Genomic DNA, 23208 nt, shown 5'->3' with positions numbered 1-23208 from the left:
CTCAAACTTTGACTTCCAGACAATCAAAGGGAATGTATTTGTTCATGTGTTAGCAAAATTAAAGTAGTTCAGATTACCAAAGCAGCAGAAAAGAGGTGATATTGCCCTCCTGTAGCTGAAGCCAGTCTTTTCACAGTGTGCTGTAATGGGTCAAAATGCTCAAATGCTCATTAATATTAAGATGAGTGAACTGTCCTTTACAGCTCACAGATAACAGTCTGAAAGACAACCTCTACTCACTATAGTCTCAGCTCTGCTGCTGTTGTAGGCTACAGAGTGGACTGCTAGATCCCTTCCCAGCATGCACTGGGATAGGTAATCACAGACAACATCTGTGTGTTGTGCAGGGCTGAAAAACAGTATATATAGAAAGGATTAAAAAATATGCATGATTAATCACAAACAGCGAATTAGTTTAGGTAATACACTAAATGGGGTGAATTTTGTGGTTCCAAATGCAATGTAAAAAAATTATTGCTTTGTTTGTGTATTTTAAAGTAACTGTCTGGTTGTGTAACTACATTTGCACCATACGGAATGTAGTTGAGAATTTTGTAAAACAAAACAAAACAAAAAAAAATTTGAATGGATGAATTTTTAAAATCTTCTGAGGGCTGTGTGGTTCTGGTCTAAGGGCATGTAGTTCTGTTCTGGCCCGTCACCAGGAGTTGAGGATGATCAGTAGGGAGTTGAGCTGTGTGTGGGTCAGAGCTCTCTTCACTGCCTCTAGCAGGTTACAACCTCCAGCAGCATCCAGCTTCAAAACCCACTCACGAGCTTCCTGCAGCCTGTGAGAGAGAGATAGGCACGGATGGATGGAGAAACAGAGAGAGAGAGAGAGAGAGAGAAAGAGAGGAAAAAGAGAGATGAAGCAATCTAGCTGTCATGTGGGAAGACAGCTGGAGGAAAGTTAAATATACTGCATAGAAGAAAAAAAAAAGTTTACTTTCTCTTTTCGGGTTTGAAATATTAGCACACCTAAACTCTAGGGCTCTCCAAACGGTTCTGGATGACTTCAGGCCTTTGCGTTACTAATACTAAAAAATCCTTTTGAAAAATTGGTGAGGAAGAATCTCTTCCAAAAAAACCCCCAAAAAACAAAAAAAAAAACACTTGGCATATTAGACCCCCTCCGGTTTGAAGAAGAAGAAGAAGAAGAAGAAGAAGAAGAGGAAGAAGAAGAAGAGGAAGAAGAAGAAGAAGAAGAAGAAGGGAGCAGAGCACACTGTTGTGGCTTCGTATCGTTTTCTGCATAACCATCTGGAGGAAGTTAAGACTCAAAATGGGCGACTATTTGCAAATTTTCAACACCATTGGCCTTGAACATTATCTAATCTCACCCTCTTGCAGAAAAGCTGACTGATTTTTTTTTTTTCTAACTTTGATTTTAATTTGTTGGGATCAAAAGTAAAGATAGAACTACTTTCTCTGCAAGAGACGACCATTAAGAATCGGGAGGTAAGAAGGTCGTGCTAGAGATATATGAATATCTCGGGACACTTATTAACTGAGAGTTTTCAATCAAAACAATAAAAAAAAAAGATGCAGCCTGCAAACGAGGACAAGAGCACATTTACTGTTTTAGAAAATTTATTCTTTTCTTTAATGTTAAACGTTATTTTTTTTCAAAGAACATTTCAGTGAGTCAGTTTTCACCTTTTCAGCGCTGTCTCGGTTTGGAAACAAAAACAATGTCAAACTGTGAAATGAATGAGCAAAACTGTTGTTAGAAAATTACGGGTATAATTATCGGCCATACAAAAATGGCAACTTTGTCAGAGGTATTTTTCAAACATTCGAAGAGGAAAACAGAAAGTCTCCCCTCAGATAACGCTCTCCCTCTATCATTTCAGTTTTAGCCGGAGATACAAAGCCCTTAAGATAAAAAGTTCAATCAGTCCAAGCAATTTCAAAGCATGCCTTTATTGCTGCCGCTACTGATCAGCTTAATATGGTACAAGATACCTACTTATTTTCTCCTTTTTATTGTGATGTAATACCATTTGCCTTAGAATCAGAACAGATTTTAGGTACACTGACTTGGATATTCTCTGTTTTGGAAACAAGTGGCTAGTATATGCTTTTGCCTAACAGCATGCATAGCGTATATTAGCAACTTTGGATCTTGGTCTTATCTCTTTATGTTCTCAGTTTATTAACAAATTGCCTGCAAAATGAAATCCCGGCCTCCCGGGGATTTTAAATCATGACTCGACTTGACTGACTAAATCGAACAGAGTGAAACATTTTCCATTTACAGACATCCATCCTCTATTCTTCAGCAGTATTCAGCACTAATGCAGGCCGAACAGAGTCCACTTTGTCCAAAACACAGTACAGTACAGAACAAACTGTAATCCAATCTGTCTCCACACTTTCTCTCTCTCCCTCTCTCTCTCTCCCTCTCTCTCTCTCTCTCTCTCTCTAGTCTCTGGTGTCTGCCCGGCTGTTAATGCCAACACAGACTCTTGTCACATGTACCTACGCAGTCCCGAATGACTCACAATAACAACAACAACCATTTCAGGATAGACATTTAATATCCATCTGAAAATAAACCACAGAGAATTAAAAATAAACATGTCATTGGAGAATTGCTTTTAGAATTTCCTGCACCTATTTTTACTGGAAATACACAAAACACAAAAGGTTGTCCTCCAAAGTGTCATGTCAGTGAAGCCTCAAATGATGTAACTACATTTTCTGTAACAGCGAAATTTCAGTTTATACTGTTTTTTTTTGATGATCTCTTCAGGAAAGGAACGTTTTTATGGGCTGCATAAATTCTACGGCAGTTTACAAAATGTTGACCATAACAGATAGATACAATGTGACTAATCTAGCCTGAAACTTTGAGACAGAAAATATATTTTAACATATTTTTTTAAATGAATAACAGTCAGTGACTGGTCAAGGTCTTTGTAATACATGTGCATGTTATTGGTTTTGCTTGTATAAATAATGTGGGCACCAGTAAATTATTCTCACCATGGTGACCTAATATGTAAACACAGTTTAGAACAGACTGAAACATTTTATGTTTTGGCCAGTGTTCCGTACCACAAGCAGCCCTCCCACTTGAAAGGTATGGCCAATGAGAGGAGGAGAAACGCTGATCATTACACAAACCTGCCCTGTCATCAGCTGTGCTCTTTGCCTTTCCTTCATTTGAGAGCCCAAAACCTGCGATACACTTGCAAACTCACCTGACTGCATTCACATCTCTGGGTTCATGCCGAAGACTGTTGACTTCTGTATTAAAAGACATCAGGTACAGCTGCTCCTTTGCACACAACTGTTCCTCTATAAGACGCTAGAGTGGAATAAGACACACACACACACACACACGTTAGAATGACAAATGAGAGAAAATAAAATTACGGAGGTCAAAAGAACTTTACAAGGAGAAAGCGGGTGTAACTAAGAGGTTGTGCTGAAGATCTGGTAGTCTGTCTGAGGAGGAGCTGACATCAGATGTGTCAATCAAAACACCAAGCTTGGATCCTTTCACCACCCCAAACACCTAGCAAATGACAATCAGTCTCAGTCCAAAGAGCAATCACTTAAAACACAAAGAGTTAATCCATTTAAAACACACACACACACACACACACACACACACACACACATCAGCTGACAGAAGAGAGAAACAGCTGTAGTCTTGAAAATATAAAATGAATGATCAAACTGAATGTAAAATGATTTACCCTCATGCTATCTTGGCTGAGCCACTGAATCCTGCTGTGGTACATCTCGATCGCTCTGTAGAGACACCAACACACACATCAAACACTAATGTTATGCCTGGTGATAGGAGTATGAGAGACCTACACATGCACCTTCAGTTCTGTGGTCAGTTAGGTTGTTTATATACAGTATGGAACATACAGAATAGGACATATACATATACTCTTGGTGCTGCAACAGAGATGAACTTCTGTTCCATCCATTGTCTATGTTCATACATAAGAGGGCAGAGAGAGAGAGAGAGAGAGAGAGAGAGAAAGAGAGAGGGAGAGAGAGAGAGAGAGAGAGAGAGAGGGAGAGAGAGAGAGGGAGAGAGAGAGAGAGAGAGAGAGAGAGAGAGAGATTTACCGGTAAAGCTGAAGCTCAAAGTCTTGGAGAGCCGTAGCACTGATCCAGAGTTGTCTGCTGGACCTGTCGCATCCCCCAGCCCTGCCATTTACAGAGAGAGAGAGAGAGAGAGAGAGAGACAGAGACAGAGAGAGAGAGAGAGAGAGAGAGAGAGAGAGAGAGAGGACTATTTATTTATATCACACACAGAGAATCCAACCAGCCCAATTTGTGTGTATGTTGTTGTATGTGTGAGTGTGTCAGTATGAGTAGATGAGGTTTACATACTGGCGAGTGTATTATTTGTGTTCGTCCATGGGGTATTAAAGTAAGAGCACTGAACTGAACAGAAAAATTAATTGTCTGTTGATTAAATGGACTAACTGAACACATTTTATTGTCCACATATGTGTGCGTGTATGTGTGTGTGTGTCGCTGAAATTGGCTGGAGAATACTGTTATATGTTTGTGAGTGTGTGTGTGAGTGTGTGTGAGTGTGTGTGTGTTAGATTGTCTTACTGTTGACTGTGAGAACATAGGGAGAGCAGGTGAGACAGCGTGAGACCACAGTGATGTAGACTGTGAGTCTCCAGCCAATCAGCTGAGCTCTTCAGTTCTGTCCTTTCATTCCTCTCACCAGGCATTGTCTGCGATGCCAAAAATGAACAAACTGATCAACAGTACATAATCAATAAGCAACGCCTAATCTTGAAGTCTCAATCAATTAGAAGGTAATGTTTCTGACAACTTAAATTGTCTAATTATAAAATAAAGGACGACTCAATAAAATGAATCACCCATTAAACAAATACTGATCACTGACATTACAGTTCATATACAGTTTTTTCCATAATACTTTAACAAGAGTAATGACATAGGCAATCATTTCTGTGCAATCATCAGAAAGTCTTCAGTTTGACCACCACTGTTGCCAGGGAGACCATCACCTGTGCAAAGAACACATCACATTTCTCATACAAACTCTTATCTCTGAGCTGTTCAACAGCCCTCAGATTAATGAGGGACTATTTCCTAACGCTAAAATAACATCCCAGCCCATGTACGGAACATACTGTCATCAAAACTGTCCTACATAAGAGATGAATGGCTGAAAACAAAATGATAACAACCCTGTCTACACTGTTCAGACCCGTCCAGCCTGCATACAGATCAGAGCAAAAATAAAAAAAGAAAGAAAGAAAAAAAAAGAAAAGAAAAGAAAAAAAGCAAAGGAGACAAGGGGAGGAAGATCAGTTATGCTGGGACTAGGCCTGCTGCAATTACACTGCAGGACAATGGAGAGAAATGGAGAAAAGCTAAAAAAAAAATCCAACTGTCCTAGTTGTTTCAAACGGCCTGTTTGATTTGTGTAGACATGATTGGTTCGATCAATAGTCTTCAAGCAGGAACAATACGTACAATAATAATCTTATAAATGCGACTCACATACTTTGATTTAACATTATTATGTTTATGTCTTGCAGAAACATTGGAGCAGTCTACATTTACAATACAAGAGACCTCTTCTCAAGCCAGTGAGTATGAAATCCAAAGTGATTGCTCATATAAAGGACTTTAGAGTTAAACTTGGTTATGGGAACAGAAGAATGAATTAGTTGCTCTTTGGCTTCTGCACAGATCAATGGTTATTGATCATTCCAAAATTGATGACATATTGCAGTTGGTTTCCACTTGCCACTCAGAGATGTAGGATCTTCTTCAAAGGACGAGACATAAAATTGACGAGGTTTTTTTTTTTTCATATTGTTTGATTGTTGATGAGCAAAAGGCTTACAGGCTCTTATTCTCTTCAAAAGAACTTGACTGAAACGGAACCAGTAATGCACGATATTTCCTCTATACTTTGCCGTTTCAATATTCACAATAAAACTTGCAGTAAGGCCTTCTCTGCGCTCAGAAAATATGGATGAACACTAAAGTGTTATTCAGCTACCCAACATGAATTCAAAGAACACTGAAATTCATCACACAGAGCTCCTCGTAATTGATTTTAAAAAGATTAATGGACTAAAGGTGTTTGTTTAAAGGACTACTGATGCCTCTCTAACTTCTTTTACCAAATACATGAAACGTGACTCGGATGATCAATGATTTGTTGCTCTTTCCGTTCAGAACGTTACCTTTTAAAGACAAAATTTAATACGAACCCAACCGCGGCGGCGCGTGTTCTAATGCGTGAAAACGTCAAACCGAACGAGTTAAATCACTTAACCTAAGATCTAAACAGCAAAGATGAGTTATTAAACCGTATAGCAAGTTTTATGCGGTGACTTCATTCAACAGAAGGAAGAAGTCAACACTCTCTACTTTGTGTTTCCCGTCTCCAAGGAAACAGAGCTATTGAAAAGACGAGGACAGTGAAGTTGTACCCTGCATTCATTTGATCAAGCATTTTGCACAACGCGTAACGTTTTTGCTTGTCACTGATTTCAAGGAGAATATGACTGAGCGGATATTAATCCTGTTGGGAAAAAAAACACATTACAAGACATGTACATTTCCTACTATTTCTGACAATTCCGTCTTCTGTGCATCAAATTGCGAGCCTTTGTACTGTAGACCGTTAGAATATGAGCACCAACAATTCATATATGAAACATACAAACATACACATCTAGGCCTACTATTACAATCTAATCAGTGATTCAGAAGCTGTTGCACAGGACGGGTTAAATGTACCAGGCTGTGGGTAAAATGTAGCCCAGCACCATCTGGGAACAATTTAAAAGTTAACGCATATTTCCGTCGATATAACAGTGTTATATAAGAGGAACATATTTACTATTCCAGCTGCGTTGATTACATTGATGTAAATTGGTTAAAATTAGCAGCAGGTGAAAAACACTGCTGTTTGGCGGCTAACGAACACGTTAAGTTGAGTGAGTTCAAGTTCTTCTCAACACAACCCTTCTTCAATTTCTTTTACAGATTTCGAGATAAATCGCCACTTTCCATTATGTATGACTCCGATATCTGTGAATTAAGATGTAGGCCTAGTTTATAAATGTGAACTCCACAACATCAACACCACCCCCTCCATTCTCTCTCTCCATACATGTATGTATATGCACTGTATAGGAATATAGATCTGTGCCAACGTCCTAAAATATCAGAGTTCATACCTACATTGATGCCATCAGAGGTATTGGAAGTTTTGTAGGGGGTAAAGCATTACCATTCTTCATGTTCGTGCCTCTTTTTCCAAAACAGCTCTGAAATTCAAAGTTAGCTGAGAAGGGCCAATAAATCTAGCGTATGACTTTTGTGTGCGAAATGATTCAGATTTCTTCCATTCAGTTTGAGCTGAGGTGAAACAGTCCCAGTGAGTTTGATGCCTTTTATTGTATACAGTGAGATAAACAAAGCAGAGGGGAAAAACAGTTGTCTTGCCAGTAAAGATGAATTTGTTAACAGTAACTGTGCACAAGGAATGCTAACATCCTTTGATATATAATACTGTTTTCAATACACTTTTTTTTTACTCTTCCCTTTACAAATCATAAATAAATCAATACTCATCGTCCGTTATACAAAAGACATGTTGCATCTTTCATTTTCATTGTAATCATTTTTGAAAAGAAATCTATTTTTAAGAGTATTCTTTAAAATGTGAGTCATGGCTTCATCGTGACAAGCACCCAACACCTCTTACAGTACTTTTTGGCCCAGTCCAAAAACCCAGATCTCTTCCCCTTACCTTTGTCCAGAACCCAGTGGCAGGCAACCCTACACCTGAGGGCCCACAGAGTACACAAAACTTGCCATCAACCCTAATCCAGCACACCCAACCAAAACTTTAGTTAGCTGGATCAGATGCATTTGAGTCAAGCTGAAAGCCAAAACTACACATATGCAGCTGCCCTCATGGTGGAGTTTTATCTGCCCCTGTTCCAAATACTTTTGAAAAGAACTGAAATGACTGGACAGGTATCAGAAAACTCTACATAACGTCCAACAGGGGGCGACGTAGAGTTAACGCCGCGCTACTCACACCCATCCAGACTTTTTTAAAGGCCGGTTAAAACCCTGGAAAAGACCCAAGAACCTGTGTCTATTGGGACTACGGATTGGTTTCTGGATTGGGCCATAAATTCATGCTCTGTTACTACAGAAAGTAGCAGACTGTTCTTTAAAACGAACCAGAGTGCTCAAGTGAATACTTCTGAGAACACAGTCAGTAAAATAATTCCTGAATTTAAAGCTATTCCTATAACTATACCATTGGACATAAAATTCTTCCGCAGAGCCAAGAAATTAAGCTTTTTGTTCTCATGGCTCTTATATGTCTGTTTTTAAATTCATCTACAGATTTACTAAATACATTTTTTGTGTGTGTGTGTGTGTGTGTGTGTGTGTGTAATCCTCCATTAAGAATGTAGCATAGCTTTTTCCGTCCGTACGATAGATTTTAAAATGCTCTCATGGAAAAGTGCAATTTTAAGAGAACCATTCTGTGATATTTAAAAAGAAGCAAATAGGCCATTGTGAACATGACTTTTTTTTTTTTTTCCTTGTACAGTTAATGTCTAACAAAAAAAACAAAACACAACAATGGGTATGAAACGTTCAAATAAAAAAGAAAAAAAAAAAAAGAAAAGAAAAGAAAAGAAAGAAAAACTTTCCGTTTCAATTTCAAGCCTTCATACCTCTCATAAACTTTACAAACAACACAGACTCTTCTCCAATAAAGTCAACAGCTTGTCTTTTTAAAAGAATACACTCATATTCAATGCCACAACATAAATGGAAAGGGGGGGGGGTAGTTGTTTTTTTTTTTTTAAAGCAGAAAGAAAACAAACAAACAAACAAACGCGTTTTGTGTCACACTCTCACGCACACCTTCTCTCTCACTCCATTTATTCAGTGTAAGATAAATAATTTGCTCTGATCACAACATTTCTATCTTAAATGTCTTCGATCGAAAGCAAGACATAACTTAAAGGGCACACAATATAATGATTAGAAAAAAAAAAAGAATAAACTGTCTTACAAAAAAAACCAAACAAACAATGAGGTAAGGAGGTCTTCTTTTGTACATTTGTGGTATTTTTGTTCACTAGCGGCTACACTGCTTGGTGCTCCCTAATACAGAAATTTTGCCCTTTGATTTTTTTTTTTTTGTTATTTTTATTTTTTTAACAATAGAGAGAGGAAAAAAAACATATCATGGCACATAAGCAAATTAACAAACCCAACTGTAAAGGGCAAAATCAAGAGTCCTAATTACAAACCAAGATTAAAAAAAAAGAAAAGTGATCAGGTTAAGTAGGACAAAACACATCTCTCTCTCTCTCTCTAAGACTGATGCGGCCTAAACACACCATGCTTCCACATTTTTGTGTGTGTGTGTGTGTGTTTGTTTGTGTGTGTGTGTGTGTGTGTGAAACGGGGCAGGTAGGACTTCCTTTTGGTTTGGTCGCCAGATCCAGAGGCCTTTCCTCACCCGTGTGTGTGTGTGTGTGTGTGTGTGTGTGTGTGTATGTGTACACGTGTGTGTGTGTGTCGCACTCTGAGGCACAGCCTCACAAGGTCCTGACCTGCAGCCCTAGTGCTTCTGATCATTCAAAAAAGCAAAACAACACAACACAAAACAAAACAAAACAAACCAAACATAAATGAGTAACCTTTACTCCAATCCTCCAGTCACATACCACGACACTCCTCTTTCCCTTTTGTTTCTCTCTCTCTCTCTCTTTCTTTTCCCCCCCTAACACAGCTGACCAGTGTCTATGTCTGCACCCTGTTCTCAGTTAGTCCACCGATATTGGGGGAGGGGGGGGGTCTGGGACACACAGATTTTTTTCCCCGGCTTCCTCTCTGCTCCCCTCTTTCTCCTGCAGTTCTGACCTTTCCCTCACACCTCCCCCTATGACCCCGGGGTTCTCCTAACGCTCCCCCTGCCCCCATCCTCACTTTGAAGGAGGGGCACTGGACACCTAAGAAATCGACTCCCAACACTCACCCTGGCATTAAAAAAAAAAAAAAAACACTGAACAGAGAGGGAGAGAATTTTCATTCAAATTCTTGATGGAAAAACCTATCCGGAGTGTTGTAATGACAAGAGTGATGATACAGTCCTGTTGTTGTCATGGTAACCCTGGAAAAAAGAGAGAGAAAGAGAGAGAGAGAGACGTGGACGTCGGTGGGTCGTCGCTGTTCCCCTCCCTGGTCCCTCCCTTAAGCCGACAGTTTCCGGGTGATTCTTCTCCTCCTCCAAAGTGCAATGTAAATAATTGGTTTCAAAAATAAGCAGAGAGATGGAGGGAGCGTGTAGCAGGAGAGCCGTGTGTTCACGTGTGTGTGTGTGTACGTGTGTGTGTGTTTGCGTTCGTGTGTGTGTGTGTGTGTACATGTGTGTTTGCGTTCGTGTGTGTGTGTGTGTACGTGCGTATATCTGTGTACAGCGTTTTTGTCTTCTGTCCTCACGAATAGTTAGTCTGTTATTGTCCGAGTTTCCGTCGCCGTTTGCTGTCCCTCCTGTCCTGGCTGTGCTATTGTTTTTTTGTTGTTTTGTTTTGTTCTGCGTTTTTTTAGTTGTTGTTTTTTTGTACGCCTTTAGTTCCAGTTGAGAACGGAGGAACGCGAGTCTCAGCCAGGCAGACACACTTTGCCGGCGAACAGCAGCCCAACTATCGTGAAGAAGATGGAGAGAACGAAGAGCACGTAGGAGGAGCCCACCACTGTGTTATTGGGTAACTTATACGGCTGACCCCCCACCTCATTAATGTAGAATCCTATGGGGAAGATCAGGGCCGCCATACAGAACAGGATCACTGAGAGACAGAGAGAGACAGACAGAGAGAGAGAGAGAGAGAGAGAGAGAGAGAGAGAGAGACAGAGAGACAGAGAGAGAGAGAGAGAGAGAGAAGGAGAGAGATTAATTTCAAAATATCAAGTTGTACAGTAAACAAACCGATCAAAATAAGTACGGGTGATGGAACGAGGGGGAGTGTTGGAGAGTGGGTGAGTGAGTGAGTGTAGACATTTATCGAAAATAAATATTTCAGATAATGAAGAACCAAACGAGAGTCCATTTCATGTCATCAAGACTTTAAAGCTCTGGACTGGATTGAAAAACAGGCTCCTGTTACAGAGAAAAACAAACGCTCTGAAAACGTAGCCTTGTGCGTGAAAGCTTTTAGACGATTAGGACCAGGGTCCTCGCAGAACACCGGAGTACCAACTCAATTCCGTCTCAAAACCCATTAGCAAGATAATAGCATCTTTCACCATGGACCCACACTGCAATTAAACACACTGGCCTTCCGACAGAGAGACAGAGAGAGAGAGAGAGAGAGAGAGAGAGAGAGAGAGAGAGACAGAGAGAGAGAGGAACACAAGAAAAAAAAAGAGGGAGAGGGAAGGAGAGAGAGAGCGAGTGAGAGAGTTAGGGTACGTGAGAGGGGAGATGAGGCAAAGCGTGAGTTTTGTGGTTTTTTTGGGCAGTCAGACAAGAACACTGTACCCTCACCAACAGTGACAGGGTCACCTCATTCCCTTCCTAACTCATAAAACAAACCAAAGACCATTTCCCTAAAAACCAAGGGGAAGACCAGACGGACAAGGGATTAGATATTCCCAGAATGACTGTCGGATTTACAGAGGAACTAAACCAGTCAAAGTCAGAGGTGGGTCTTAAAATGGATGAGTGCACAGATATTTATTTTGATTTTTTTTTTTTTTTAAACCACATGTCTCAAATTCACTGAAAGCGTTCGAGGGTCTAAAATGTGCTTTCACTCTCTCTCTCTCTCTCTCTCTCACACACACACACACACACACACACACACACATATACACACACATACACACAGGCCACCTGTACAAATTTATCCTTTGATGTGTTTGTTTTTTTGGTTTAGATTTGGTTTGCAAATGATACCCGAAATGTGTTTTAATGTGTTTTAATGGTTTCCTTGCACTGCCGAAAATTCCTTTACATTATTTATTCATCTCTCTACGGAAAGAATACCATTAATCATCACATCTGGTCTGTCAAGTCTTCACACACACAAAAAAAACCAAAAAACCAAACAAACAGACCCCACATTAACTTCCATCTAAAGGAAAGTTTATTTCAAATCTCTACACAGGCTCTGTTAATAAGAGTTGGACCAAGATGAATCCAAACCAAAAATACAGGCTAAAGTTACATCTACTTAAGAATGGGGCTTAGTTTTTGATAGTAAAGTAGATATTATCCTAAAAATGAGGTCAAATCTATTTTAACCATAAGACGCACTTGCAGGTTATATAAATGACCTCAGTGTAATACTATTTTTTCCTCCTGTTTATAAAGGCCCCTGTGCCACCTCAGGGCCCACTGTCGAATAAACACAACGGGCCGGGAGCGAACGCTGACGTTTGAAGACGGGGACTCGGCGTATATTTGTCTGGCGTGGGCCAGGACGGAGACGGGTAGAGCGGTGAACCCCCCGTTTGGGCTGTTAGGTCCCGGTCCCACTGTGGTGGAGGACAGTAAAGGGTCTATGCTCCTGTCACAATGTGGTTCTTTCAGGTTCTGGTGGCTCTGATCCAGATCCAGCTGTGCTCTCTGCCACCTGTCCCAGCAGCACTGCTGGAGTTAGGGGCGTGAGTACCGGGAGGAGGGGGGAGGAATGTTCTAGGCTTCCAAACGGAAGTGGCCCCGGGATCCCGGCCGACGAGCCGACGTCTGGATGCAGGCCTTCAACGGTGGATGAAGTTTTTTAGGGATAAAGGTGTTTCTCCTGTCTAAGCTACAGACGAGGGACAATGTTAAAATGAAACGTGCCACCGAGCGCTTCTCATAGCACTGTCCAATCAGAACTCCACCACCGCCCCGCCCCGCCCCGCCCCCCCCTCCTGTGAAGTCTGTTTAGGGAGTGATTTGGAAGGAGGAAAGAATACAAAGCTGATTAGGAACTCCTCACAGTGGGCAGGATGTTCAACCCTGATCCGAGTTCAGGCGACAACGCATCATCTGGATCCTGTTGGCCATGCAGGACATGAGTATTGCACTAGTGAAGGTCTCACTGATTTCAGTAAAGACCGAACATTCCAACCAATCACGTGTAAGACCCTACTGGTTCCACTGACTATGACATCATAGTCCCTTCCCTCGTTGTACTCTTTCTACTGCATCTCTGGGTCTGGCAGCCAATATCAGGTGAGCGGAAGATTCTAGGCTCCGGCAAGGAATAACCAGAAATGAAGAATGGAGCTTTGACAGTCACACTCTATTCTCTGGCTGCATGAGGCGTATTCTCCCAGCTGTGTTCATCCCTTAATGACTACTTCATAAGCCTCTCAACTTCTTTACTCTATCCCTTCTCCTTTTTCCTCTCTCACACTACTCCTCTCTCTCTCTCTCTCAGACACACACACACACACACGCACACAAACATGCGCGCAACTCTCTCCAAAAAGAAGTTACATCACTCTCCCATTTCCATCGCATATACGACCCAGCGAGTGCACGGTTCTGCTTCATGTGGGATTTCCGGTTAAAACCTGCCATTGCTCCTTTTAACGATTTAACTACCGCCCACACACACATACACACACACACACGCACACACACACACACACATGCACGCACACACATACACACACACACACAGCAGAGAGAGAGAGAGAGAAAGAAAGAGAGAAAGAAAGAGAGAGAGAGAGAAGTGAGTCACTGAGAATAGAAAATGGCAAACGGAAATCTGGACAATTGGGACTATTTCTCTCCAGTTGCCAAGGCAACCATGCCACTATCTATGTAACTCTCAGCAAATGACTTCTTTCTCTCTATTCAGCTCTGCTCCGGTGCCACTCTCACTGCACTGCCACTTATCTAAGAAAGGAAAGATGTAGTATGTGATAAAGCTATTCTATAGTTTCTGCTCCACACTTAACATGGAGCAAAATGTACCCACAATACATGTAAACAACAGCAACAACAATAACAAAATTCTTATTTAAAACAACAAGAATGACCCGGCATTGCACCTGCATATAACACTGCCTCAGAACACGCTTTACTGGAAAATGTGACTGTCTATGAGGAGTGAAGAGGAATGTGAAGAATGTTTATCCTCAAAAACTTCACAGAGAGAGAGAGAGAGAGAGAGAGAGAGAACGAGTGAGAGAGAGAAAGAGAGGGAGGGAGAGAGAGAGAGAGAGAAAGGGGGGGGGGGGGACCATTTCATGTCATTCTAATCCCCATCTTTGAGCCTTTAGGGGGAAAAAAAAAAACATAAACTCCTCTAAACACCAAGCCCTGAACACTAACAAACCAAGTATAGAAAAAACACTATAAGCCTGGCCTGACCACTACGATTGGTTATAACTTTACACCTAATGCAGATACAGCACGTGATTGGACGGAACCAACATTTAATCTGAGGGTGGACATTAAGTCTTCCACTCTGACTTGTTCCTGGTTAAAGCTGGGTACCTAGTGATTGTGTTAAACTACTGTTTTTTTTCGTACTCCCCCCCTCCTCCTCCTGTCAGGCAGGGGATGCAACCCAGCTGTTCAGAAGGAGGGAGTGAAGGCCGGTGCCGGAGGACCGTTATCCCACGGAGGCCGTGCCATACAGCGGAGGAGGGCGAGAGGGAGGAGAGGAATGGCCGACAGAGACGTAAAAGATTCATTTGAGCAGCGACAGAACAGAGAAGCATTACGGACACAGCCTGGACTCCGGCATCTTCACGGAACCCACCGGAGAACTGAAACCTGACCTGAGACTCCGTACATGAGCACAGGCAGTCAGCGTTACTAAGGTCCAACAGGAAATGTGATAATGCACTTAAACACGGCATGAAATGTAGCGCTAAAACTGCCGACGCGGCAACCCCACTAAAAAAACAAACAAACAAAAAAAAAATCATGTGTGTTAAAACTAGATTACTCAGACAGGTAAAAAAAAAAATCATACGTAATAAATACGATGCGAAATCAAAATCACAGGCGCAGACAGAAGGGTTTCTAAACACTGCGACTCATTAGCGACTTTGCTGTTAGCTGTGTCTGCTCTAAACACAAGGCTCTGGTTCATTACGCCCGGCGACCGCTCGGCGACGGGAGGAAGAGAGAGTAGTAAAAGTGGTGAGCAGACAGGGCTTAAATGTGTGTTCGAACGACCGGTCCGGTTCCAAAGCGGACCACGAGCCTCTGTTTCTTTGTCAGTAAACACACACAGAGCCCCATTCAATCTCTCAGACGCTGTGAAAAGTCATTTGTGAACGGTCTAGCGGCGAAAGGAAACACTGAAGTCTTAGGTGACTCGTTTGTTTCAGGGCTTGTGCGATTTCACACTACGAGCAAGAAAAATAATACCTCCTGATTCACATTATGCTTCAAGACAAAAAATGTGTGTTTGTTTTTTTTTTTTTTGTCTAAAGCAGGACAACTAAAAATTCAACAGAAAAGCCTTAAACTGGAGGGTGATGTTGGTTTTTTGTGTATTCAGTGAACGGGACCCAGAGACGTCTCCTTCCCGTGGAGGAGTCGGGCCAGCGTTGGGTGAGGACTGATGGAAAGGAGGTACGTACTCCCCGTGAAGGCGATCCAGCGGGCGTATTTGGTGGCCTCCCGGCGCCAGTGCGACGCCACCAGCAGGCCGCAGGTGACGGTGAGGGAGATGATGCCCATGATGATGAAGAAGAGTGTGGTGACCCACTCGGGCGGGAGCCGGGGCGGGATACAGGTCCGATCCCGTCCGTGGATGGTCTGACACTGCCGAACCAGGCCCACCGTCAAAGCACCTGAAACGGATCAGAACCGCAGTCAGAAAAATATTGTTCTATAAATAGCGCATTCATTCTGTATGTATTTCATACTGTATTAGAACTTCAGAAGTGCTGATAATATGGAGCGATTCAAACCTGTTGCCTGAGAGGAATTAAGCAATGAAAGAAAGTGGAGATAACAATGTTGTCAAATAAGGCTCTCACAGAGCGTGGTGTTAAGCTCTTTTAGCTAGCAGTCATTTCAAGTATAGTGACTAAGTGACAGCAAGTGACTCCGTCTTTCTACACACACACACACACACACACACACACACAGCCAACCAGATTGACCTGTGAGTGTCAAAGCCACAGCTCATCCACAAAAATCCCTTTAAATGGATCTGCTCACACACACACACACAAACACACACACACACACAGGCACAGACCACACATCTGCTGCTATGACTCCTCACGAAGCCTTCCGGAGGCTTCTGTGACCTCCTCACCCTGTCCCTCTCAGTGGAGTGTGTCAGCCCCACACTCAGCGCATGTGACAGAGAGAATCAGTTGATCACAGGCATCCTTTCAAGTGAGAGAGTGCCTTAGGCAAAGAGAACCAGAAAGAGAAAGAGTGAGAGAGAGAAGGAGAAAAAGGAGAGAGACAGAGAGAGAGAGAGAGAGAGAGAGAGAGAGCAGAGCTTGTGACTTTATCTTTGACAAGACCTCAGGAGAAAAGACCTCAAAATGTGTCACTGTTGCTATCATACTGGGATCTTCTGCAGAAAGGAGGAGAAGAGAGAAAGAGAAGGATAGAGAACGCAAGAGAGAGGGGGAGAGAGAGAGAGAGAGAGAAAAAGAGAGAGAGAGAGCGAGAGAAAGAGAGAGGGGGGAAAGAGACAGAGACGGTCCAAAAAGGCCAGTAGAGGATCTCACAGATGTGAGTGTGCTGGTGAGCATCGGTGAGGCCGGGATGAGCGGTGCCACTTTGCTCAGAGAGGAAGGGAGGAAAGAAAGAGAGAAAATTCCTCACTGAAAGAAAAAAAAAAAACCAGGCAGAAGAGGATTCTGAAGAGGAAACTGGACGTGGGGCGAACTTGCGGGACACAGAAGAACAGAGGATATCCTGTCCTCTTTACGACATGCAGAAAATGGAGCCTGTAAAACAACAGCTTAGGGAACCAACCCTTCCTCTACCTCACACAGTCTCACTGAACCCTCCCTAAGGCCTTCTCCTATTCACCAGAACCTTCTGGACACTGCTGAATGTGTCCTTCCAACGGAATGTTCCAAAAAAAGTCAACATTCTGTTCCATTCCTAAAGACACATCTTAGAGCATCCTAAAGAACAAAAGGATGGCATAGCTCTAATCCTTATGACATCTCGCAGATCAGTGTGACTTACTGATGAATCGGTTTGCGTTTAAGCTGTAAATCCCATTGAATAATGGACGACGGAGGAATGTGGTAATAATGGGAAGAGAGCCTTTAAAAGTGCAGCGATAGAAACACGCGCCTGCATCTTGTAAACATTTCCCAGCCCCCCCCCCCTTCCCCCCCCAAATCCCTGCTGCTTCACAACTTTTCAGTCAAATTCCAACGTTACAACCGGCTGGCACGCCACGCAACACACAAGCAACGCATACACACATCCAAACACACGTAGAAAAACACACTCGCACACACACACACACACACACACTCACACGCACATATATAAGATCCTAAGGCAAGTTTTGTACAGCCACACATCTGGATAAATAAATGGGGAGCATTAAATGAGAAGTCAAAGCAATGGAGCAATGCCTCATTTCCCAACAGGCTTTGCGGCTGGAGACAAGATGAGACCTGCTGCAGAGGAAGAGAGACTGAGTCGGTTCTATATCTCTCTATGAAAAAAAACATCTGCCTATAACTTTTCTTTGGAAAAGTGCTTTCTTTAAAAAGGGAAACAAATCCAGCACTCGACTTTCAGTTGTGAGTTGATAATCCCAGATAACGACCTTCATTCAAAACTGCACATTTGACCGTGACAAGAGAATCCAAGCGCTGAAAAGCAGCGTTGAATGCGCATATTCAACCCTCTGTGACTGTCTGTTTAGGTATGCATGTATGTCTTATGAGTGCATGCGCGTGTGTGTGTGACTGTGTGTGTGAGTGAGTGTGTGTGTGAGTGTGTTAAACTACAGGAAACGGTGGAGACGTAGCGGCTTCCTGGACGACACTCTCATTAACGGGACTGAAGCTCTGCTGCTGTGGTGGAGCTGAGGATGGATGACTCAAAGAGCTTCTGAACCCCGGTGGGTGGATGTGCCGCCAGCTTTTATTCTTCAACTACATCGCCCAAAACACCACCTCACACACACACACATGCACACACAATCACCATCCAACACGCATCCACACAGGACGAAATGACGATTACTCGCATTTCTATTCATAATGAATATTCAGTGGTTTGACAACAAAAATACTACTTTTTTTTATCTAATAATGACGACATAAGACTGATTCAACATGCACGCAGAAAAACATCAGGGAGCTAAGACGCTCAAAGGTGAAAAATAGCAATTAGAAGTTTAGAAAGAAAAGTTAGGGAGTTAGGGAAACCAGAGGAATGCTGATTTGAGTCTCAAGTGAGACACAGAGGAGCGGACGACCCGAAGCACAAGGACAGTAGGTCCCAAAACACTCTTTGTCCTTTTCTTACATAACCCTTAAACAGTGAAACCTGTTGTCAAGCCACACAGGCACAAACAATATTTTCACATGTTCGTTATTTTCACGTGGTTGTTAAAATGAAGAGGTTACAGAAAAAAACAAAAAACGGACTGGAATTATCAACGGATGTGTTTCGGTGAGGAGAAAAAAAAAAAGACATCCTTAAAAGGTGGCATGTTAATGACTGTAGGGGGTAGAGGAAAAGAAAAAAAAAAAAAAAAAAAGTACTGTCAAGTCTTTCCAAAATTCTTTTTTTCTCCCCGCTGTTCTTCAGTGAAATGTTCACCTCTGGGAGGCTGTGGCATCGGATGAGTGCCGTCTGAAATCAGAGGGAGGCCTTGGCATTTCCACTGGGCTGCTGATTTAATTGTGAACAGAAAAGTGCCCTCTTAAAAATGCCATCGACACCTCCCAAACAGTCCAGCTTCCCACACGAGTGAACCCCCAGTACAGCACAATGAGAATGTTACAATGACACACGCACACACATTCATCGGTGGTCTCGCTCTCTCTCTCTCACAGACACACACACACCAGTTGCCACACACAGAAAGATACACATATTCATAAGCTCTCTCACATAAACACAGGCACAGACACACACACACACACACACACACAAGTTCTTATAAATGCTGAGTTCTACACACATATTCATCAACACTCTTCATTTATGGAGTTTAACAGACACATTCAATGGCCTTCTCTCTCTCTCTCTCTCTCACACACACACACACACACAAACATACACACAAATACACACACACAAATACACACACACACACACACACACAATTTCTCTGCTTTTGAAGAGCTGCCCAGCATTTCTGTTTTCAAAATGTCACGACCACCAACTCATGTTTTTGCCAGTATGAACGACCGGGCTTTTAGTCACGATTCAAGCTTGAAGGTCTCTATTGTGTAATCTCTCATGTTTGCTTATGATCTCTTTTCAAATACAAAACCATAAACTGGCATTCTAATGTCACTATGCATTTCAAAGCAAATGCAAAAGAGAGAGAGCATTCCACAGAACGTAAACATTCCATGATTCCATTGTAGAATGTTCGTCACGCACATCTGGACAGAATGTTCCCTTACGGCAGCTATGCTGACCTCCTGCAATTAAGCTGTGTGTGACTGCGTGTTAGATATAGCAGAACTGTGACACCCTTCTGTAGTTCTATTATTCTGCTTACGGAATATCCTGAGCCAGAGGACTTGAAAGAACACTACAACCTTCTTTCTCACTTTCTGTGGAAGTGATGGAAGTGGAGGGGGGAGATGTGAATTAGTTGTGGCTGCCTCCAGGTGTGTCACACTGAGGTGAGAATAGTTTCTGGGACAGACACATTAGTCCTTCGTGGCACTCAGTCAAAGATGTGTGTATATCATCTCCGCTGAAAAAAAAAATCTCATCTTTCAGACCACGGTGTCTGAGCCTGCGGTAGAAACCACTCATACATTAACCATATGGACATTCTACACGGAGCCCAAATGACACAGGCTCAATAGAACCATGCGTTATGAGAAGAAGTAAATCACAAGGTGGTGGCGGGGGGGGGGGGCAAACAACATCTCCCATGAAAGAAAAAAGTCAGGCAGCGACAGATCATCATCTTAACACACACACACACACACACACACTCACGCTTGTTAATGAATGAAGTACCATGTGGTTGCAAGCTGAAAATGCAAGGCGCATTTAACTACAGCTTGACTTCTACAGCTACAGCAAACAGGTCTCGAAAATGTGTGACTGGTTTACCACAGTGTCAATCAACCATCATATTACCAGTTGCTTAAAAAAGCTTTTAAGTCAAAGAGATTCCATTCAATGAAAAAGGGGGGAAAAAAACAAGTGTTTAAGAAGCAAACAGCTCCATATGAGCTACAACACACAAACAATCTGATCAGTGTTTCAAAGAAACCCCCCCCCAAAAAAACAGTAAAACAAACCACGTCTTTATTTAATATAATGGTGATAGAGCTCATTTGTATTGGTCTGTATTCAGGGACTCTGTTGGACATTGTTTTGCAAAGAGCATGTCTTCCCTGTGCTGTGATTCAAGTTTGCTGTCCTACACCCCTGCTGTACTCCTCTCTGCCTTAGACCCTTTTTAAAGGCCAGCTCAATCTCCCCTTCAAAAATCTTCATATACTGTTGGTGTGATTTCATGTCTTAGACGCACTTTGTACGCTCATATCCATGAAGCGTGGCCTGAATGGGCAGAAAGCTTAAACCTGCAATTACTCTGAAAACCCGTACACAATGCACAGGCAGACATGTTCTAATCCATGAATTAGTTTAATGCAGTCAAAAGAACATTAAATGTTTACCAAAAGCAAAATACGTAACAAACAGTCCACGGTCAGTAAGAACTTAAAGATCCCTTGTTTGGCTTCTTTACGTCTGAATCCACATGAAAAGAAGCGGTTCAATGCTTTCACCGTTAAAAAGACAGGACCAGGGCAACATTGCTGACTTCACACATCACCAGGATCCTAACTACAACCCAAACAACTGCATGTTTCAAAGATGCTTTCACGTTCAAATCTCCGCAAATATACACTCTATTTCAAATATTTTACTGGAATAGGAAATGTCATAAACTTATATGTCATTTCGTTTATTTCGGTATTTAACCCATTTAAATGTTTAACCCATTTAGATAAGTTATATATTTTTTATTGTTATTTCTCTGTCCTCTTGCTTTTCATACACATTACTGCAGAGAATCGACAAAATTGCTCTTGCCAAAAACAGACTGAAGCATGAAAAAAACCCCGAAAAAACAAAACAAAACAAAAACATTTGTAATGGCTGCTGACTACTTCAGCAAAGAAATGTCAATTCAGTTTCTCAGAAGAGAAAGCTCTTAAATTATACAGTCAGTAATTACGGAGCAATACTCTACGAAAATAACAAAATTATGATACAAAAATAGAGCGCCAACTGTCCCTGGCGTTTGTGTGAGTGAAAACAAAACATAAAAACACTAGCTAACTAAAAAAAAATTACAGTAAATCCCCCGTGATAGAGGTGTCACATAACGGTGTGACCAAGGTCAAGAAGGGGGAAAAAACGGTTTGATTACTCTGACTGGTTCCAGTGAATGATGGCTGAACTGAACCCTTTGCTGACCCATTTACTAAGCTGTCATGCCCGGCAAACAAAGCGCAGATGTCTATCAATAGACTGACTTGCATTTTGAAGTCTGAGGCAGGATAAAAAAAAAAAGCCGACAGTGTTTGACTGTTTAATGCTGTGACTGAAAGCTGTTATGCGAATTTTTTCTTTATTTTTACCTACTTTGCAAACAGAGAGTGAAGTAGTTTGAGTATGGTATGTTGAACATACGGATCAAGACTTAATGAACCAGAGACTTCGCATGCATCGCTGCGCTGTTGTTTAGTAGGTACATTGATAGCTTTCGCTTAGTTTTTGAACTCTGAAAAAAAAATCACAGTGCAGTCAAGAAAATTTAACGATTTTGTAATCTCTTATTAAGAATGGGAAATTGTTGACATTGTCTAGTTCGATTCTGTTTTGACATTTTTAATCCCTCCTTTCTGTTCCATTTGCGTTTACAGTAACAAAATTGAGTTTGACATTTTTCAGATGTGATATGTTAAATCTGAGATGTTATCTGCAGAACACTGAGGGACAATAGAGAGGATGCTATTGAGACTCAGACAGAACGCTGTGTCTAAGCAGCATCGATGATATCTTTGTTCCGATGATAATCTGCCTAAATGCACAAGAAAGGAGGAAAAGAGCTCCCACCAGTACGGTTTGAAATTACATTAAAAGACAAGGCAACCATGCAAGATATCGAGAGAATTATCTTCGCAGTTTACAAAGACCGTCATGGTGAACATGGGTGTAAAAAGACTGCACGCTTCCACAGTTCACCACAAAAAACGAAGAAATTTCTTACCTGCCGACTCGCCCGTGTTGATCCAGTCGGGATTTGCGATGCTAGCTATAGCAAATATATCCGCAGCCAGGAAGAGGCATCCTGATATTATGGTGAGTTTATCCATTTCAGTCAAAGTTTTAGTTATCCTTAATTTAGAACACTGATAGGGCAGCTCCAAGGTGAGGTTGATCTCTTGATAAATGTTCGATATCAGCACGGTGTTGGAGTCCTACCTCGCCCCTCCAGGAGCCCGAATTCACAGGCTCAACCCTCCGTTGCCATTTCGCCACATCGCTGCAAGATAGGGCTTTAGCTTCGGGAGCAATCCAATCTTTCCTTCCATTCAAAGCGAGGGATTGCAAAATTACATCTCTGGTGGCCAAGTTTAGTCCTTACACTTTCTCCGACAAAGCAATACCTCTCAAAAGATCAATGCTAGGGCCCAGGAGAGATCCAGTGGACAACAGCAGCATTTGTTGACTGGGGCTAGCCTGCTAACTACAGACTCTCTCTTTCGGGGTCCGTGTGCCGGACGGAGGGCCTACAGCTACGCGACGCCCAAAAACCCATTTCAGCAAACGTATTTAAGCAGGGAATTCCTCGCACACAAGATCAAAATGAAAGGGACACTAAAACTGGGTCAGAATACTGTGCCAAAAATCATGTCCTTATCATCATCGTTACCGTTATGCGTGCGGAGAGCCATCCTTCCCTCTTGCTTAATCATGCCTCCTCTTCCCTTCTGTTGGGATCGCATCTGCATTAAACT

General features: G+C 42.1%; 2 protein-coding genes across 2 annotated transcripts in view; both read right to left on the bottom strand.

Annotated features, from left to right (window-relative positions):
* Positions 1-4718, bottom strand: part of vwa3a (von Willebrand factor A domain containing 3A) — a 17246-nt gene extending 12528 nt beyond the window's left edge. The window contains exons 1-8 of the mRNA XM_030789667.1: positions 4594-4718; positions 4096-4176; positions 3708-3762; positions 3422-3523; positions 3207-3313; positions 663-788; positions 241-349; positions 78-140 (exon numbers count right to left, since the gene is read on the bottom strand). Coding sequence (XP_030645527.1) covers positions 78-140; positions 241-349; positions 663-788; positions 3207-3313; positions 3422-3523; positions 3708-3762; positions 4096-4176; positions 4594-4718 — 768 coding nt within the window. The remainder of the gene's footprint in view (positions 1-77; positions 141-240; positions 350-662; positions 789-3206; positions 3314-3421; positions 3524-3707; positions 3763-4095; positions 4177-4593) is intronic.
* Positions 4719-10462: 5744 nt separating this feature from the next.
* mosmoa (modulator of smoothened a) lies at positions 10463-23051 on the bottom strand. The gene is made up of 3 exons (XM_030790720.1): positions 22458-23051; positions 15619-15831; positions 10463-10868 (listed from the first exon to the last, which is right to left on the bottom strand). Exons 1-3 carry the CDS (start codon positions 22561-22563, stop codon positions 10684-10686), a joined length of 504 nt encoding a protein of 167 aa, XP_030646580.1. The 5' UTR covers positions 22564-23051; the 3' UTR covers positions 10463-10683.
* Positions 23052-23208: the final 157 nt, after the last annotated feature.

The sequence above is a fragment of the Chanos chanos genome, chromosome 13 (assembly GCF_902362185.1).
Source record: "Chanos chanos chromosome 13, fChaCha1.1, whole genome shotgun sequence".
In the NCBI taxonomy this organism is placed as follows: Eukaryota; Metazoa; Chordata; class Actinopteri; order Gonorynchiformes; family Chanidae; genus Chanos; species Chanos chanos.
This window is presented reverse-complemented; position numbering and strand designations above follow the sequence as displayed.

Coding starts and splice junctions, on each gene's coding strand:
- mosmoa (XM_030790720.1), bottom strand. CDS start 22,563: ATGGATAAACTCACCATAATATCAGGATGCCTCTTCCTGGCTGCGGAT. Junction 15,832..22,457: donor CAACACGGGCGAGTCGGCAG/GTAAGAAATTTC, acceptor GATCCGTTTCAG/GTGCTTTGACGGTGGGCCTG. Junction 10,869..15,618: donor CTGGATCGCCTTCACGGGGA/GTACGTACCTCC, acceptor TCTGTCTCTCAG/TGATCCTGTTCTGTATGGCG.